This window comes from Centroberyx gerrardi, chromosome 4 (assembly GCF_048128805.1).
Source record: "Centroberyx gerrardi isolate f3 chromosome 4, fCenGer3.hap1.cur.20231027, whole genome shotgun sequence".
NCBI classification, from domain to species: Eukaryota; Metazoa; Chordata; class Actinopteri; order Beryciformes; family Berycidae; genus Centroberyx; species Centroberyx gerrardi.
This window is the reverse complement of record NC_136000.1, coordinates 4,034,616-4,053,769: the sequence shown is the minus strand read 5'-3', so window position 1 is coordinate 4,053,769 and position 19,154 is coordinate 4,034,616. Positions and strand designations below refer to the sequence as shown.

General features: G+C 41.8%; 3 protein-coding genes across 5 annotated transcripts; 1 reads left to right on the top strand and 2 right to left on the bottom strand.

Moving 5' to 3' along the window:
• Window positions 1-1,290: 1,290 nt before the first annotated feature.
• hsd17b2 (hydroxysteroid (17-beta) dehydrogenase 2) lies at window positions 1,291-7,618 on the top strand. Of its 2 annotated transcripts, XM_071904710.2 has the most exons (5): window positions 1,291-1,669; window positions 3,451-3,663; window positions 4,515-4,700; window positions 5,541-5,678; window positions 6,474-7,618. In XM_071904710.2, the coding sequence occupies exons 1-5, from the start codon at window positions 1,399-1,401 to the stop codon at window positions 6,812-6,814; spliced, it is 1,149 nt and encodes a 382-aa protein (XP_071760811.2). In that variant the 5' UTR covers window positions 1,291-1,398; the 3' UTR covers window positions 6,815-7,618. The 2 variants fall into 2 exon arrangements, with proteins under 2 accessions (XP_071760811.2, XP_071760812.2); XM_071904711.2 differs by lacking the exon at window positions 5,541-5,678.
• A 29-nt stretch (window positions 7,619-7,647) lies between these two features.
• mphosph6 (M-phase phosphoprotein 6) lies at window positions 7,648-11,502 on the bottom strand. The gene is made up of 5 exons (XM_071904717.2): window positions 11,340-11,502; window positions 10,564-10,676; window positions 10,310-10,400; window positions 8,986-9,089; window positions 7,648-8,271 (listed from the first exon to the last, which is right to left on the bottom strand). The coding sequence occupies exons 1-5, from the start codon at window positions 11,385-11,387 to the stop codon at window positions 8,136-8,138; spliced, it is 492 nt and encodes a 163-aa protein (XP_071760818.1). The 5' UTR covers window positions 11,388-11,502; the 3' UTR covers window positions 7,648-8,135.
• A 436-nt stretch (window positions 11,503-11,938) lies between these two features.
• snx20 (sorting nexin 20) lies at window positions 11,939-15,261 on the bottom strand. Of its 2 annotated transcripts, none has more exons than XM_078283190.1 (5): window positions 15,140-15,261; window positions 14,762-14,837; window positions 14,552-14,670; window positions 13,611-13,747; window positions 11,939-13,355 (listed from the first exon to the last, which is right to left on the bottom strand). In XM_078283190.1, the coding sequence occupies exons 3-5, from the start codon at window positions 14,652-14,654 to the stop codon at window positions 12,684-12,686; spliced, it is 912 nt and encodes a 303-aa protein (XP_078139316.1). In that variant the 5' UTR covers window positions 14,655-14,670; window positions 14,762-14,837; window positions 15,140-15,261; the 3' UTR covers window positions 11,939-12,683. The 2 variants fall into 2 exon arrangements, with proteins under 2 accessions (XP_078139316.1, XP_071760819.2); XM_071904718.2 differs by having other exon boundaries at window positions 14,552-14,667.
• Window positions 15,262-19,154: the final 3,893 nt, after the last annotated feature.

Genomic DNA, 19,154 nt, shown 5'->3' with positions numbered 1-19,154 from the left:
AGACTGAGGCGGCTGCTGAAAGCTCTGTCACCGTCCTGCATCAACCCGAATGTTGTGAGGGAACAGAAGTCACTATCCTCTCTGCTGGACCTGACAGTAACTCTTGCTGAATACACCCTGATTCACCTGCTTAAGGAAGGATCAACCAACCTGCCTCAGGAGTCCCAGGCTCCAGCCATCCAGGTTGAGGTCAAAGCTCCATCAAGACTTGTGGTTGAAACTGTAAAGGACGAGATATCGGCGAGGCATGCCGATATCCGTGCCGAGACTGTGGGGTCTTCTGGCGGGAATGATAAGAAGAGCTGGGTGTCATCAGCATATAAAAGGTATGAGAAGCCATGTGAGCGGATGACTGCACCAAGTGAGGTGGTGTATATTGAAAAGAGAAGGGGTCCGAGCACTGACCCTTGAGGTTCCCCTGTGGACAAGCAGTGGGATTTAGACACTTCCCCTCTCCAAGACACTCTAAAGGACTCAAACCAGCAGATCCTGAGAAGCCAAGCTCAGCGAGTGTGGAGAGGAGGATAATCAATATTTATTCTAAATGTGTCCCGGACTTCTTGTTTTGTTACCCGGTAACTGCAACATTGTTATTTTACTAGTACCCCATAATTACACTTGAGATCGACCAAATGGAAAAAAGTGATACCTAATCTTCCGACCCATACAAAATGATCAAAATGATACAAAAGGAAATCACAAAATACCACACTTTTAAGAGTAATAGGTAACTGGTTGGCAAGAAGATAACACTTTTACCAACTGGATCGTCTTTATTTTTGAGAATTAAATGATAGTAATTATTTTTGTTTTGTCAAAATATCCACCTCCATTGCTTATCTCTGTCTTTATAATTGGAAGGATCTGATGATTTAATCCTGCCAAAAATGAAGTCCAGCAAAGGTCAAAGATGTTCTTGGAGCAGATAAACAACTAAAGAAAGAAACAAAAACCAAAGATATCTCATGTACTAAATACACTCTACCAGTTTCTAGGTGATCTTAACCATCGGTGTGGTGTTTACTGAGGAGGAAGGTGGCTCATATCGTGATGAGAGCAGGAACACTGAGCTTTGACAATAGCGTGTCAGATGACATATTAGAATAAGAGATATTGCCTGGCTCTTCCTCTGCCAGCGTGAGACAAAACAGGTTCTGGAAACACACCCGCTTGCGGACACACATAACGCACGGCTGATTGGCTGTGTACAGAGAACAAGAGGGCAGGGCCAGCTGTTTTCACTCTGTCTCATAAGGTTATGAGCTGGCTTTCCACAGTGGAGTCTACATCTGACATGCATGTGAAGGGGCCAGGAGACCAGCCAACACACAGGGAAACACAGTGATATTTATTTCCTCCTAGATGCTACGCTAACTAACAGAGTCAGACTGCGGAAGGATGGGAAACTCTGACAGCGGATTCTGTATCTCTACTTTTTGTGCCATAGCCACAGCTGCATACGTTTACACAGTGGTTCGGCAGGTGACAGAGGGCTGTTATGCCGGGTGCTGGGCCATTGCCCTCGGCACCCTTGGGTGCCCACTGTACTTTTGGGGTTGTCCAGGCTGCTGCGGGCTCCTCCTGTGCTGCAGCCTCTGTCTGCACTATGTGACTGTGGGCAGAAGAGTGGAGTGGCTGTCCATGCATGGCAGAGCAGTGCTGGTTACAGGTGAGTGAACATGCACACACACACACACACACACACACACACACACACACACACCTCATCATTGTTATGTAAACAACTATTATGTAAGTTATGGGTAGTTGAGTAACAACTGAATAGGCAATATGCTCAATGTAATCACATCTGTTGAAATCTGTTGAAATCCCGGTTACACTCCGGAGAAAAGGTCCACAGTTGCAGTACCTTTGGTTGCTGGTGCTGTAACTTTTTCTGTTCCTTGTTTGTACCTTTTTTCTTACAGTGTGGTGTTTATGGCATTTGTGAATGTGTTGGTGAATCTTAAATGAAGTAACATTGGGGGAAGACAAGCTCTCTCAGTGAAAATTTGACATGGTTAACTACTAAAGCTTGGACATTTTTTTGTCACTGGGAGAGTAGCGCCTCGTCTTCCCTCAGGACAGGAATATATTCAATCCAACAGGAAGCCCCTTGAGGTAGTCAGGTACTTTAGGATTCAAATTCTTTGTTTACTTTTTAAAGATTCGTTTTTGCATATTTGCTTAATGGAGAGCTAACAGTATAGAGAACAGGGAAAATGGGTTTGACATGTGAAGAAGGTCCTGGGCTGGGCTTGAACCCCTGATATCATGGTCATATGGTATGTGTCTTACCAACTGAGCCACAAGAACACCCTAAATTTAGCTTACTTTTTTACTAGAAACAGTAGAATTGTCTAGGTTTATTGTACTGAGAGTGAATATAACCCCTGACCATCTCAACTGATCAGCTAACCGGTCTACTGGTGTTGCTGAGACAACCCTCGAACCCTTGTATACTGCGACTGATCACTATGCAACACACTCCTCCCTTATCTTCAGATATGAGCTTCTGATAAGACTTCTCAGTGCTGCTTACATGCGAGACAAACAGCCAGCAGACGATACGACACGGCAGGCCAGACACAATCCTCCCAGTATCATCAGTGAGCTGCTTGAGAAGTGTGACAAGGACACAGCAATCAGTTCACGCTCCACTACTGTGATCAAACATATCGAGCTTATCGTGTAGCATTTAGTGGATAGTTTTTATCCTTTGTGCCTCACCGACCATGAGTACATACAGTACTGTGCAAAAGTCTTAAGCATATGTCAAAGAAATCCATAAAGCGAAGATGCTTTCAAAACTAATGAAATGAAAAGTTTCTGAATATCAAAAATTTACAATAAACAGCTAATGCAGAAAACAAATAAACATCTAAGACTTCTAAGAAATGTATATAAAAAATCTAGGGTGCCTAAGACTTTTGCACAGTACTGTACATTTTCAGCATTAGAAGCCCCAGTGGGAATTGAACCCCCAACCCTGGCAGCGTTAGTGCCTTGCTCTACCCATTGACCTACACCACCAGTCAAAGGTTTGGACACATATTTTTCTTTATTTTTTTTACTATTTTTCACATTTTAGAATACAGTAAAGGCATCAAAACTATGAAATAACACAAATGGAATTATGCAGTGACCAAAAAAAGTGTTAAACAAATCAAAACTATCTTATATTTTAGATTCTTTAAAGCAGCCGCCCTTTGCCTTGATGGAAAGACAAAGGCTTTGGAAAAAAATTCATTCATAGGATCAACTTCACTATTTATATTTGTCTAAGAAACTAATTTCAAGCATTTAAGCATAAACCTTTAGATCAAAATAGCTTCAAGAGAATGAAAAACATAGAACATTCAATCAGGTGTGTCCAAACTTTTGACTGGTAGTGTATATCGGACAAAGCTTCAGTATTATTGCTGAACTTGGCATATTTCTTCCGGCCAGGTTGCGATTCAGGTTTCGGTCACGCCCTGGCGAAGCTGCTGAGTGAGCTGGGAGTGACGGTGTTCGCTGGTGTTCTGGACGCGAGCGGGCCCGGAGCTCAGCGGCTGAAGCAACACGGATCCAAACACCTGCAGGTCCTGCAGCTGGACGTCACAGATCACTCCCAGATAGAGCAAGCTCACCGCTACATCTGCGCTCAGGTCGGGGAGGCAGGTAAGATACATTCATTTTCTCTACCCACTTATTCCTTTTCTGCATCACAGGAGGGCTGGAGCTTGTCCCAGCATGCATTGGGGTGGAAGGATGGTACTGGTGCACGACTGAACCGTCTTGATGTTGTTATTCACTGGACACCACCAATTTCCTGTGTAGCTTAATGGCAGTGTTGGGCGTAATTCATTTTCAGATTACTTTTTTGTGGCAACTTAAACACGTTAGTTACACATTAGTTACTTTTTAACATTAGAATATTGTTAATTCTATTTTTCTTTCATATAGTTTCATGTTTGTTCATGCTAATTAAAAGAAAAGGTGAAAATCCCATGGTATCTGTGCAGACAACATACTGCTGATTGGGAATAAACAATCTAAGTTTGCTTGGTATAAATTAAATTAACGTTTAAAAGTAGAGTGACAGTCTTGCATTGGCTATTTTTTTGGGGCATTTTTGCCTTTGTAAGATAGTTCAAAGTTAAGAGAGACAGGAAAGATTGGGAGAGAGAGGGGGATGACACGCAGAAAAGGTCCTGGACTGGATTCAAACCCAGGACGTTTACATGGCACACGCCTTAGACCACTGAGCCACCAGGATTCCCTTGCAACACACTTGGCAGCACAAGAAGTGGGTAACGCAAAAGTCCGTTTAATATTAATTACTTTTAAAAGTAACTAGAAAAAAGTAACCAACACTGCTCAACAGGTAGAGCAAGGCACTAACACTGCCAGGGTTGTGGGAACTAAACATACTAAAGATGCAAACACCTGGTACTGTAAAACATTTTGGGTGAAAGCATGAACCAAGCGGCAGATGTCTTCTTCTTCTTCTTCTTCTTCTTGGCTGGCAGGTCTCTGGGGTTTGGTGAACAACGCAGGGATCCTGGGCTACACTGCCGACGGGGAGATCCAGCCAATCACGGCGTACAGACGCTGCATGGACGTGAACTTCCTGTCCGCCGTGAAGATGTGCCAGGTCTTCCTCCCACTGCTGCGGAGCTCCAGAGGAAGGATAGTCAACATTTCCAGCATGGCAGGTAGTTCTGACACGAGAGAAACGCTGAACACTGCAAACGAACTAGCTGAAGCGAAGGTTTAGTTTAGTTGCACATAGAAAAAAGACAAAGAAAAATAACACTTTATTGGAATAGTCCAATGTTGATACTCAACTATCAGGTGACAAAAAGTAGATGTTCAACAAAGGGACTACAGACTATGTAACCCTAACCATGGTCCTATTTTTTAATGAAGGAAAAACATCCAGACCAGTAAATCTCCAAATTCAACAATCCTGTTGATCAGAGACAGCTCAAACCCACTCGCCACGCTCAATCAGACAATGAAATAAAAGACTGGGGGAAAAAAAAAAACATGTCCTCACCTAACCCCAACCCTAAGATTAACCCTAACCCAGACAATGGATATCTACAGACTAGTTTTCACACTATAGTATCACCTGAAACCATTTTACACATTATAGTCATTTGATAGGAAGATGACTATAGGCATTGGACTATCCAAATAAAGTGTGACCAAAATTAGAAATACCGCAAGGGTCTATATATTACCATACCTTAAGTGCATCGTTCAGTATCAGATTCAGATTCAGAAAAAGCTTTATTGGCAGGAATCAAGTAGTAATATCATAATATAGTAGTAATATAAGTAGTAATATCTCTAAAATATAAAGGATCAAGTCTGTAAAAGTTCTCGCTTTGTCAAAAGACTTAAGTTACCTTCTATCCTTTAAAAAGTAATATTGTAATAATTTTACCCTATCAGTAAGTTTCTAATAGTCTTTTTTTTTTTCTTCAAATAGTGAATACCTCAATTTAGAAGAAAACTGTGTGTTCATGGAGTGATTTTTGCTTCTGTAGGTGAAGTGCCCATACCCATGTTTTCTGCATATGGAGCATCGAAAGCGGCTCTGGGCGTCTTCTCCAGCGTGATGAGGCTGGAGTTGGCTGGATGGGGCGTCAAAGTTGCCACAATCCAACCGGCAGGCTTCAGAACAAGTAGGTCTGCTTTCACTGTGTGGATAATTTCCACAGCCACGCAGGACGCAGGGCTGGATTTCCAAAAAGCATTCTGACACCAAATTCAGAGTGGCCTTTTATTGTGACCGGCCCAAGGCACACCTGTGCAATAATCATGCTGTTTAATCAGCATCTTGATATGCCACACCTGTCAGGTGGATGGATTATCTTGGCAAAGGAGAAGTGCTCACTAACACGGATTTAAACAAATTTGTGAACAAAATTTGAGAGAAATAAGCCTTTTGTGTGCATAGAAAAAGTCGTAGATCTTTTATTTCAACTCATGAAAAATGGGAGCAAAAACAAAAGTGTTGCGTTTATATTTTTGTTCAGTGTAGAATCAGATTTGTTTTGACTCCCCACCGACAACATCTCTAACCGGGCAAGATCACAGGTGACCAAAATCCAAGAAATGAGCTACTTGTGAGTCCATGGGCTGGTTGCTCTGACATGGATTAAGCCTAGCACTAGACTAAGATTTCATTTTCAGTTTAATCCATGTCCGAGAAACCAGGCCCATGTGACTTTTGTTTACAAGCCCTGGTTTGCTTGTAATTGGGCAGCATGAACCTAAATGAACCAAATACAAAAATGTCAACTTTTCCACTCTGGTTTGGATCAAAGAAAATGAACTGGAGGTGTGATCGCACCCTTAGTCTAAAAAAGCTTTTGGGAAACCAGCCTGGGTCAGTCCCTGATGTCTGTGTCATTTAACCTACAACAGTTCTGTAAAATAAAACTATGAGAAGTCACATTTTTCATATTTCATTTCAGGTATCTTCAGAAGCAGCGAAGCCGGGAGTCGCTACCAAGACGAGCTCCTTAACGGTCTGTCCTCCGATACCAGGGAGGATTATGGGGAGGCGTACATTTCCTCTGTCCTGGACTCTCCGTCCAAGATGGCCGACCAGCTGTCTGACGACCTGTCCCCCGTGGTGGAGGACATGCGCCACGCTCTGCTGTCGGTTCACCCTAAACCTCTCTACAGCCCGGGACAGACAGCGTGGCTCTTCCCATTCCTTTACCGCCTCTGCCCCACTGCAATGTCTGACTTCATCATTCCACGCATCTTCAAATTCAACGACTGTCATCCGGCTGGTCTTAGGATGAACTGAGGCTGAGCGGGACTGCATGACAGCCGTTCAAATCATTTTAATGTCTGTTAATATACACCTCTTGATGGTCACTTATATCCAAAGGGTCTTACAGTACCATGAGTGCATAGTTTCAGTGTGGGAGGCCCTCAAACCCCCAACCTGGAGCTATACTGGACAACATGACACACATCTGTTGCTGTTGACTCATCAAGTCTGTAAGGGCCCTCATGCAGACTTTTGGGGCCGCTCCAGTCGGTCCACTTCCTTGCAGACTTCTCTGGCAATATTTCCCATGGTTCATTGCACGGCGGATGTGTTCTAAATCAGCTGACAAAGGTCAGTTGATGTTTTTGCTCGAGTTCGGGAAGATGCAACACGAACGCTTCCTTCCTAGATTGCCGTCTCTCCAAGCTCCAACCCTTATTTTGAAAAGACACCATATAAAGTCTCATGGTCTCTGTATCAAGATGCCGTACTAAACAGATAATTCACCTCCAAGGGTGGAAGTAACTCAGTACATTTACTCATGTTAGTGACTGAGTAGCTTTTTTTTGTGTGCGCTTGTACTTTTGAGTATATTTTAAAGTCAGTAATTTTACTTAAGTACATTTTTGCTGAAGTATTGTACTCAGCTACGTAATCACATCAATCATAGAGAACACATTTTGTCTCTCCATCAGCAACAGAAATTGGACCAACGTAAATTGGCCAATTGTGGAGCCATTCACAGAGTAATCTGGTTTTGCTTTACTTAATGCACTTTATTTTGTAATTTCTAATTTTTCTAATTAAACTAATCTAATAAAACGTAACTAACGTTTACTCTGAGTACATTTTAAATGAGATACTTTTTACTTTTATGTAACTAGGACATTTTAGCACTTTCCACCACTGTTCACCTCAGACAGGTCAATCCTTATATGAACTTTCCATTTCCTGTATGGAGGTACAGATCATCTTTCTCACAGGACTTGGAGTTGGAATCAAATAATGTTTTCCCTCTTCCTTGCATGAACTGAATGCAAGAACAGTTTTGCATATGACACAAGGCACACACATGAATACATTGGGCTATGCATTTAATGGAAATCTTATCCATGTTGCATGAACTGTAAAAAAAAGTTACATTGTATGTTCATAACCCTCATAGCATCTCAAAGATACATCTTTTAAAAAAAGAGGATGTATAACATCCATTCAGCCTTAAAATACTGTACATACTGATCTATCACACACCAACGCTATATATAGAAGTTTAAGCAAACATAGCTATAAAAAAAACAATTTTTTGAGTCATTCACATAAAAATACACAATTCTGAAGTCCAACACATCTTATCTTAGTCTTGAGGTTTCAGGAAGACCCGCTTTGTGTTCGTTTCTGCAACATTGTGGTTGACATCCTCCTCTTCGATGGCCGTCCTCTCCCGCTTCTTAGCAAACTTTTTCTTCATGCTCCCTACTAAACTCTCATACCTGCAAAAAGAAGAAACATACAACAGTTTAATAAGACACAAAGTCGAGTTTCAAATCCTCCCATGCACAAACAACAGGTCAGCCATTCGTTTCTGTAGGAAATCAATGGACGTTTGGTGACTTGTTTTGACTTTTCCTACAGCTTCCCAGTTCTCTACAACTTTATTTTGAAACACGACAGGAATAAACGGGCTCTTTTTGCCTTTTAGCACTACAAAGTTAAACGTTTTTACCTTTTTACAGTCAACTGACAGTAAAGACTGCCAATATGTGCAAGTCAACATAACTCACACATGCTGACAACAACACAAAATATGTTTAGATTTGGCTCGCTGTCCATAAAATCATTAATTTAGGTGGGGAACAAATGCGCATCCTGCTTGCACGATTTGCGAACAAAGTCCCACTGCTCGGTGTGCATCTGTAGATCTACTGTATGTATATCTAGATTATTATGGTAACCTAACTCCAAGTACAATAGAGGTACATTTTTTAGCCCATATTAGACTGAACAGTACAAGTAAGAACTGCTGCTACCATCTGTTGTCTAACTGCAGCTGCAACCTGACTTTTAGTCTCATTTTAAGTCTAAAGAACCAAAATCAACTAAATGTGTCCTGTGTTTCTTTTAAAAGCACATCACACCAAGTCTCATTCATGGGATTCACTCTCAATCCAATTCATTCCTCCAATCCCCCTTTTTTTCCTACATACCTTCTTGCCATCTCTTCATCGGTCACATCTGTTTGCATTCTGCTCATTTCCTCCTGCTCTTCCTCCTCCACCTCTTCCTTGGCATTCATCAAGAGCATTAGTTTCTGTGGTGGACGCACAACAATGAAATTCGTGAAAAGGCCCACATATAAATGAAATGCATTCACATTTACGTTGTAAGCGTTTAGCCGACGCTCTTATCTTAAACAAGTTACAACAAACGTCACGGTAGGAAAAGCTTCACTTCCTCTCAGAAAGCATTTCATGGACAGCAACATGCAGGAGGAGGCAAGCTGAACATCCACCCAGACAAGCACAACATTTCACAGTATGATATTATGGCTAGGGTTCAACTGATACAGGTTTTTTAAATGCCAATACTGATACTGACATTTTTGTATTGATGCTGCTGATGGCTAACACTTTTAGCTGATATTCTGTCTATTTCAATTTCACAATTTGATGTGAAAAAGTTACAAGGATTCAATGTTTACATCTCATTTTTCTTCTTGTCAAGGTTCAAAGCCTCTGAAACAGCATTTACACCATCATGGGACACTAAAACTCTCCATTAAAACCCAGACTTATGAAAGTCTTTTAGGTGGATTAGCAGCTCTTTAAGGCAGGTGAGGCAGGTTTCACTGCAGACTGAGTAAGATCATATCCTCATCTCCATCATATCAGCAGCGATATTGGCCTTTTTTTGAAAGGCCAATATCGGCCCAATATCAGCGAACCAATATCTCGGTCTAACCATAATTATAGCAAAGTAAGAATTCATACTAAAACAGCTTTGGAAACTGTTTTGACAGATATCATAAAGATATTTAGGTCCTGATTTCACAAAATGATGCACTACGACTACGGACGTCTCAACTTTCATTTTGCCGCTTTATTTACTTTTAATTATATGTTGGTGCATGCCGACAATATCTATGCGATGTCAAAATGTTTGCTGGGCTACACTGTCAATATTACAGGCAACAAATAGTATGGAGGTAAAGGGTCAGAGCTACAGCACCCTGACAACAGATGTGAAAAACTTCAATTTTGGTGATTTTCATATTTTATCTTAAATTGAAGGATTACATGGCCAGCTGTGGGTTGATAAAGTTATACGATGGCTTTCTAAACACATTGGATAAAATGAAAAATGCATGGCGGTCAAGCTAAAGAAAGAGGGATGGTTTTCATAGTTCCTGAAAAATTTTGGAGAATGTCAACTAGCGACAGAGAAGCACTCGGTAAGAGCAAGCCAGGGAGAGAACCAGGGGAGCAGAGGATGTGACAGATGATGTATAATGAATAATAAATGAAGACAGACCTCAACTTCTGGATTAAACCCCTTGAATGACATTCGACCATACTTCAGGTCTTCACAAGGCACAAAACTCCTCTCCTCTATGATGAGATTCCTAACAGATGGAAAGGGAGAAAATGAGGCAACAGACACTTTCAGCTGCTGTCATGTGGATCACAGCAGAAAACATAATCTTGTATGATGTTCTCTCCTTAAACTACAAGAGAGAAGGAAGGTATCAGTGCTAGCTAGCTGTATGTATATAACTTGACACCCACTCTTTAGCTTTGAGCTCTGGCAGGTCCAGATACCAGTGTTCATCACTTATGATTCTCCTCTCGTCTTCTTCCAGCTGCTTCTTGGTCTCTGCATCCAGACCTCTCTGCATGAACTGCGGAGACACCAAAACATCAGCTCATTTCATCACAACAAGAAGCTCGAGGGAAAGATTAACAGGCAAAAACACTGGTGGCTAATAGGCCCCGATACGTTCCATCCTCTTGTATGAACAGATCATCACGCCAAACTCTATTAAAAAATTTGGAAATTTAATGATTCCTTGCTTATGGGTAAATTATCACATCTTGTAGAAAACCACTTCCTGACATGTCAACATTATTATGAGTAACTCTTCAATTCGGCGTGCAATATATCAACAAGCATTCAGTTCAGTACAATCTCAACTTTTATAATCAGTTAGGCCGTTGCTCCCATGCTGTTCCTCCCCCAAAACATACAGTGGAAGGCAGTAGCGACCAGTGTGAACCAATTAAAAATGTGAGATTTGATTACATTTAAGTGCTGTTTGGTGGATCACTCGTATGCCGAATTAACCATAATATCCTAATAATTCATAAACATGTCTTAGGTCCTGATCTGCGATGTGTGTGCGTCTTCAAATAAGCAAGGAATCATTACAGTGCCTGATTTTTAAATGGAGTTTGGCGTGGCGTTTTCGTCATACGAGGGGACAGCACGTATCGGAGCTAGCATGGCTAATGCTAACACCCTGCTGCTATCTGCTCCCACTTGTTAGTGACGCTGTTTCACTTACCTTCATGCGTAAGAGGTTTTTGGAGAGTTTCACAGAATCGGTCGCCATTGCTGTCCGGGTTACAGATGTATAAACTAAACTACAGGAGGATTTATTAGTGTGTTCAGTGAATGTCTGGTGAAAACCACGAGTGTATTTCTGGAGCCCCACGCAGCTGCTGTTAACACTCAGACCGAATAAGTCGAACCTCGAACGGCTTTCAATCACTGACCTACCCTGTCAGTCTGGCTAATCTACCTTGGATATCATTGATTTAGTTCATCCCAATACTGAAGTCATTTTCGGCGTCATATTTGGAAACTACATTGTACAATTTCCAAATCCATTAAACCTATTATTTTATGATTAATAAAGTCTATTGTCATATATGGTTAATATCTAATAAATAAATGAATTTATCCCTTGCATAAGTATTTCTGTTTTTTTTCCTATCAACAGAAAACTGGTTTATTAGAGGAAAGAACTGGCAGATGAAAGAGCTTAAACCCAAGATTATTAGGAAATATCAACCATCTCTCCACAAAGTTATGAGAAAGAGAATAAGAGAATAATTACATAATTAACTTTTTATTAAAAAATGATTATGACATACTTTCTTAGTCTACAGAGACACTGCTTTAAAATTAGACAAAATATTGAAAACAATTTATCCAATTCAAGCCAAAATAGGAACATTTTTGTGAAATATGAACCTGAATTATTATGACTTCTAGTGGTAAATTTAGGTATTGAGAACAGTCATGAAAATCTGGATGATGCACATGATTAAATTAGATATGATACGAGCCACTGGCCACTGTTTTCCTCAGCCGCCAATTTGAAGCTGTGTGTTAAAGATGTACCAATCATGTACAAATGAAATGCTTAGGAAATGTTGTCAGGGTTTTAGGGAGGTTACAGCCGTGTTGTGGTGTGGTTTTAACAGACTGGGGTCAGAGTGGTTTCTATATTGAACAACCGCTGTTGAAAAATGCAGCAACAGGAAAACAAGCAAGTTCCTCTGGAGAGATGAGAGTGCATCAGAATCACTTTATTCCCCAAGACATACAGGAAACTGTCTTGGTGACACTGGAGCAGAGACTGATAACTCTCTTAGTGACTTGCATACTGTACATAGAAGAAGAAAATCCACCCTCAAACAACAAAACAGCTACTGGTGATGTATCTTGCATTTCTGGGTCCATTTAGTTGTTTGGTGTATTTTTCTTCTTCCTGTGGATAACTGGCCAATCGTAGATGACGTGACATCACAAGATTTCCTGTACCATTAACCGCTTATAAGTTCTAAGGGTTAGCGTTAGGGTTAGCACAGTTCACTGCAGTTGTTTCTGCACCATCGTGTCCTTAGATGAACTTCTGCACCACCAATTCCTTCAGAGAGCGAAAAGACACCAGTCCCCTCTCAGCGTCCCTCAGCAGAGTCAGTTCCTCCTGCAGCTGAGCCACAGGACGTCCCAGCTGGTACCCCAAATCCACCAGCAGCTCCAGCAGGGGCGCTCTGTAGTTTTTGAGGCCGTAGCGCCTCACTGTGGGCACGGCCTTGTGTGCGGTGGCAAACGCCTGCTCCGCATCGTTCAGGTCACGGTGGCAGACGGCGAGGGCGCACAGCGTCGGCACCAGCAGGACGGGGCTCTGCCACGGGGCCAGCTTCTCCTGGATGTCCAGAACCGTCTGCAGCAGCTCCAGGGCCGGTGTGAACTGTCCCGCTCGCAGCAGGCCGTGCGCCCGCCTCTGCTCCTGCTCGGTGAAAAATTCCGGGAAGTGGCGCGAATATCGAATGCAGCGGATGGCGTAGAGTTTAGCCAGGTAGTCCTGGAGCGCCAAGCGACGCTCTGAGATGCTTTCTGGGCTGAAATTCCCCGTCAGGAGTTTGCGGGGAAGCGTCACCTCCTCAAGCTCCTCGCTGAATTCCTCAAGCAGCTGCTGGTGGAAGCGGGAAAAGTCGCTGTAGCGGCGCTCCACGGACACGCGCCTGGAGTCGAAGCTGCCGGAGCGGATCACCACAACCTGGTACACCTGGGAAACACATGGATGATGAATATTAAGCAGAGTTAGCTGAGTACATTGAATATTAAGTCGCATGGGACGTCCTGGTGGATCAACAGTCTATTTTTCTTAAGGGTAACATGCTGGGGTTGGGGGCTCGATTCCCACTGAGTCTACCCACACTGAAACTGTATGAACTCATGGCAATGTGAGGTGCTTTTGATAAAAACAGACCACATGTCATGTTACATACAGTATGACAGTTGTATGTTGTTGTTATCTCACCACATATTTGGACAGGGTTTGCTCAATAATGCGTGTTGATGGGATTTCAAACAGCAGCCTGACCGGCCTCGTTCTCCGCTTCACGGCCCGCAGGTTCTGCTGAAGCTCCTTAGTGGTCAAACAGGAAGGGCCGGGACCTTCATACACACACACACGCACACACACACACACACACACACACACACACACACACACAAGCAATTCTTTTTAGACTGAATGTTAACTCTTTGCCATGTACATTTATAGTTTTCTTTGATAAACAAAGGAGGAGTTTAAAGGAGAAATCCACCCTAAAACATATATTTTGCATTTCTGGGTCCATTTAGTTTTTTGGTGTATTTTTCTCATTCCCGTGGATAACTGCACAATCGTAGACGAGGTGACGTCACCTCCAGATGTTTCCAGCAGCTACAGTGGAGTTTGATAGCAGAAAATGTTTCAGGATGTAAAACATCAGCGGTAAACGTCAGGTTTTGGTGTCAGTCCCTCAGAATCAAAGAGCGAGGGCTTCTTTCTAGAGCCGCCATTTTGCACCGAGAGACGTTCAACAATCATACAGGGAGAAATCCATCGTACAAGAGGAGAGAGACCAGTTTCTCCACCCACAGGAGCAGGAGAGAGACCAGAATGCACTGCAGCCACATGACAGGTTGTGTTTTGAGTAAAGGACGACTCTCATTCTTTCTAGACTGGAAAAACTCACTCTGTTGTTCATACCACCACTATCTCTCTCCATCTACACGTATAACTCACAACTGAATGCGTCCAGTTCACACTCCTTCTCCCGGGGTTGCCAAAAGGCATTCTGGGAAACGTAGGAAATCGCTAACGGAAGTAGAAATAGACGAGGCAGGCACCAAAAAAGTAAATTGTAACACTTCATCACAAAATAACAACAGACTGATGGTATCTAACAGCATAAGAGGATTTGAAGGTGGAACCTGCAGTCAGAGTCTCATCTGTTGTTCCAGGATTTGTCTCAGACTGCTGATTGGCTGTCTCCACCTCTGCTGGGTCTTCAGTGTCCCGCTCTGATTCTGCCATTACGCCCGGATGGCTGCTGGACAACATGGGAATTCATATTTTTACTGCGTTGTTAGCGTCAAGACAAACACTTTCCCCATTCTTATATCCCAGTTTCTGTCTCTTACCTTGACTCCTGCAGGTCACAGCTCGGCCTTAAAAGCTGTTACCGGTCCAGAAGAGCAGAGACTGCCACGGTCTGTCCTGAAAACACACACATGGACATTTAGTGTGCTGTTTTTTTGTGCTAATGGAAGAGTACAGATAGGGGGAAGTTACTGCGCAAATCAATTCATACCAGCATGCAAGAGTGAAGCAAGAGGAAGACAAAAAAGGGTGTAAAGGGAAGTGAAACCTGAGAGGAGCATGGTGGTACGTGTGTGTGTGTGTGTGTGTGTGTTTGTTTGTGTCTTGTCTGTCTGTATGTCTGTCTGTCTGTCTGTCTCTGCCATTTTAGTAATCAAATTTAGATCAGTGTACGCAGACAAATGGATGTAGTTACTTACCTTGTTCAGTAATATTGCTTAGCGATTGTTTTACGGTTCTTGAAAGACCAGACGGGTGGTGTTTACCCCATAAGACAATGCAGAGAGTGCCAGAGAGTTGAGACAATCACCATAAAATACCTGAAAGTGAAAGTAATCCACTTTTTTATGATGGGCATCGGGAAACTCACATGACACTATGAACTGTCCAGATGCAGTCATTCTAACCAATCTGGTTCTCCAAGCAAATTATATCAAACTGAAGTCAAATCAAACTCTAGAGAATTACTTGAAAATGCTATCTTACCTCTCATTCCTCCCAAACTGCAGACATAATTTGACACTCCTCGGCTCTCATGATCGCTGCCATCTCATGCAGTTCCACTCTGGTCCTCTGGGTGGAGACTGGTTCAAGGGAAACCACTATCTGAGCTGCAGGAGAGTCTCTAATATCTCAAACATACTGTGCATTCGTTCATTTTCTCACTCGCTTAATCCTTTTCAGAGTCACACTGTCTTTAGACTCCAGCCAGCGCTTGGGTCTTCAGACCAAGGGCTTCTGGCCGTCCAAGCTCAAATCAAGAATTCAACTATGTGTTTGCCAGGATGGCTCCTGGACGACGGACCTCAGTAAAATAGACATTGCAATGTCATAACCATCTCCAGATAAAATAACCTCTGATTCTTCACTGAATCAGAAACAGAATGACACTCACTTTATACACCAAGTACAATAAAGCCATTTTTATGCCCCAAAATTGCAAGAATTCAGTGTTTCCCGCAGAAGTTTATTCTTCTTACGGTGGAAAAGCATTTAAACCATCATGAGACACTAAAACTCTCCAGACCAATGAAATTATTTTAGTGCCAGCAGCTCTTTAAGGCAGAGTGACCCACCACACCTATTCAGTGGTAGAAGAAACTCTGGGATACATTACTTACATTTAAACGAAGAACTGATTTACATTACAGAACAATCTGCATAAAAAGTACATAAAATGTGGAAAGAGCATAAAATGTCACTGCAGGTTTTCCAGACTGTTTTTCTGTAGCTGTGGTCAGTAGGAGCCTCCATCATATCAGAGGTGTCTGATATCTGATATTATATAAAAGGCCAAAATCAAATCATCAAAGTGCAAAACTATGCAAACAGCCCTAGGCAATAATAAATATGATGGATAAGACAGTGACAGCAGTCGCCTGCATGCAGATGATCCCTTGTCCTTTCTCTTCACACTAGTGTCCATTTATGAAACAATCCTCACTCTGTGAATGCCAGTGTCCCTTTCATACAGCAAATAAGCACATAAATGAGCGCTTGTGGGAGAAACAATGGCATTTCTTTGAGGCCCCATTGTTTTAACAAAGCCGGCTGTTGCCCGATGCATTTATTTATCAGTTTTGATACATTTCTGTCTGTCTGTACCAGCGAGGGAGCACAGGTCCTCGTTTGTTCCGGGGCCGGTGTGTACAGTGGGCCACAGATCAGCTGGGAGACGTGACTTGACCTCATTGTCGGATTTAGCGTGTTAGCTGGTAATGCTAATGGGAAGATGGCAAAAAACAACTGAAGTGCTTTTGAGTGCTCTCGCTGCTTTGTGTCATCCTGGTTTTGTTTTTTTTACAGCTTTTGATGTGATCTGCGATAAACAAACATCATTTCACCGATCAGTCAGAATCACTTCAGGCGCCAAGTGCAATAAATGTACAACGATTTGTCTTGGTGGTCCTGGTGCGGAGACATATGGACAGCTAACATAACAGCTAAAAGAAAGGTCCATTTCAAAATTACACATCCACCACTTTAAAGGATAATAACTGTGTTTTTTAAGTTAGTGCCAATGGTCTAGGTTCCTCTCTGGTTTCTGCACACAGTCACATAGTTGCAGATATCAGCGCTAGTTTTCCTCCTTCAGAAGAATCCATTTGCTGCCATTCATTATTGTCCAGTATGAAAAACAACTTCCACAGAGCGAGAGAATCCATCACAGGAAACATGAAGCCAAACTTTATATTTTCTCCTTATTTCACTGTGCTGAGTTGAGTCTTTTCATCTCAGCGCTGCGTTACTGCAAAACATGCCGCCTTACAAACTTTACTGTCACATCCATGTCTTTTTATCTAGGCTGCCTTTGTAAGCCGGGACAGCAGTTCATTTGGTTTGAGTTTGTATTTTTTTGAAAACAACAAAAAAACGAGTACAATTTAAAAAATCTAATTACATAGGCTGCAGCATGCATTGCAAAATAACTGAGGGAAATGTAAACTAGACAGACAGAACTCTAAATGACATTGATATTCTGCTTTAATATGGTGATATCCACTCTTAAAGTGAAAAAAAAGTGTGGATTATTATTGAAGGTATAAGCTAACTAAAGAAGGATAAAACATTATTTATGATACAATCAGCTGTAGCCTTCATTTCAAACACTGAGCAGTGAACATCAGGAATTTATTTTCAACTGATATGAGGCGTTTTGTTACGAACTCCTCCAAAATATTCATATTAATTTGTCAAGTAAACCTAATCAAAATCATAATCACTTTATTCGTCAAGTACAGTAAATGCACAGGAATGTGTCTTGGTGGCACTGGAGCAGAAATGTTGACAACTTCCATAGTAACACAGTCTCACACATGACATGGTGCAAAGACACAAGGAGCTCACATACAGTGCAAAGACGCAGCAGGACTTACAATAGACAATAGATTATACATCACTCTACAAATATACATCCAGCATTCAGACACACAGCTGAGAGCGACCCAGTGAGCTGCCTCACTTTCTGCACGTCAGTTCTTCCTTTTTCTGTTCAAGGATTAACTGATGAGTTTTTGAAGGCTGATACAATACCAGTATTTTTGTATTGATGCTGCTGATGGTTAATATTTTGTGCCAATATTCAAAATCTTTAAGTTTGACCATTTGTATGCTCATAAATTACAAGGATTCAGTGTTTCCCCCAGAATTGTATTGTTCTCAGGGTGGAAAAGCCTCTGAAACAGCATTTAGAGCATCATGGGACACTAAAACTCTCCACTGAAACCAGACTATTGAAAATCTTTTAGTGTCAGCAGCTCTTTAAGGCAGAGTGACCCACCACACCTATTCAGTGGGAGAAAAAACTCTGAGATACATCACTGCCTTAAAATGAAGGACTGATTTACAATAAATATAACTGAACAATTAAAGGAAAAGAAAATGCGCAAAGAAAATAAAATTTCGTTGTGTGTTTTACAGACTGTGTTTCTGTATCTGTGGTCAGGAGGAACCTCCATCATATCAGAGGTGGACAACATCACTGACTGATTTTTGATGTTTAATAAAAGTCCAATATCAGCCTGATATATCAGTCTAGCTGTACTTCCAGGTGCTCCATTTTTCCCCTCAATGCCTGTGTTGGTCCATGCTAATTAGCTTATGGATTTCAGATGTTTTCTTATCAAAAAGCTCTGTTCATTCAAGGGGAAGAACATTTATCAAGCCAGGATCTGATGTAACATCCACTGTGCTATTTATAGGCTTTTGGGGAGTTTGGTCCATTGGTCACTTTACCCAATATCAGTCAAGAGGATTGGCACCAAAATTATCTCTCATATGCAACTAACATTACCCTAAATATTGTTTATGGAATCATGTAAACAGCTTAATCAGTCTATTGCCTTTGTATTGGCAATAGTCAGATTATTGTACATGTAAACACAGCTTCTGACACTGCATCTTGGGAGGAATATGGTTTTATTGGGCAAATATGACAAGTGAGGCTGTAATCCTATAAAAAAAAAGGTCATGTGCAAATGTCAGAACCATTCTGAGACTGATCGATAAACAGCCGAAGCAGCTGAGTGTTTATCAAGAGAGTATTGCTAATGGATATGACAGCATCCTGCAGTAGGGGACCATCATGTGTCCTCAGATCAATAGTCAATCAGCGATATAGTTGGTAAAGAAAGGTCACTTTTTGTGGCAAACTGTCTCTTCTGAGCGCTGTGGAAAAGTACAAATATGAACTCTTTACAGAAAATGGTCAGGAAG

Coding starts and splice junctions, on each gene's coding strand:
- hsd17b2 (XM_071904710.2), top strand. CDS start 1,399: ATGGGAAACTCTGACAGCGGATTCTGTATCTCTACTTTTTGTGCCATA. Junction 4,701..5,540: donor CAACATTTCCAGCATGGCAG/GTAGTTCTGACA, acceptor TTGCTTCTGTAG/GTGAAGTGCCCATACCCATG. Junction 5,679..6,473: donor ACCGGCAGGCTTCAGAACAA/GTAGGTCTGCTT, acceptor ATTTCATTTCAG/GTATCTTCAGAAGCAGCGAA.
- mphosph6 (XM_071904717.2), bottom strand. CDS start 11,387: ATGGCGACCGATTCTGTGAAACTCTCCAAAAACCTCTTACGCATGAAG. Junction 10,677..11,339: donor AAAACCTCTTACGCATGAAG/GTAAGTGAAACA, acceptor GTGTCTCCGCAG/TTCATGCAGAGAGGTCTGGA. Junction 10,401..10,563: donor CCAGAGCTCAAAGCTAAAGA/GTGGGTGTCAAG, acceptor TCCATCTGTTAG/GAATCTCATCATAGAGGAGA.
- snx20 (XM_078283190.1), bottom strand. CDS start 14,654: ATGGCAGAATCAGAGCGGGACACTGAAGACCCAGCAGAGGTGGAGACA. Junction 13,748..14,551: donor AGATGAGACTCTGACTGCAG/GTTCCACCTTCA, acceptor GTGTGTATGAAG/GTCCCGGCCCTTCCTGTTTG. Junction 13,356..13,610: donor AAACCCTGTCCAAATATGTG/GTGAGATAACAA, acceptor TGTGTTTCCCAG/GTGTACCAGGTTGTGGTGAT.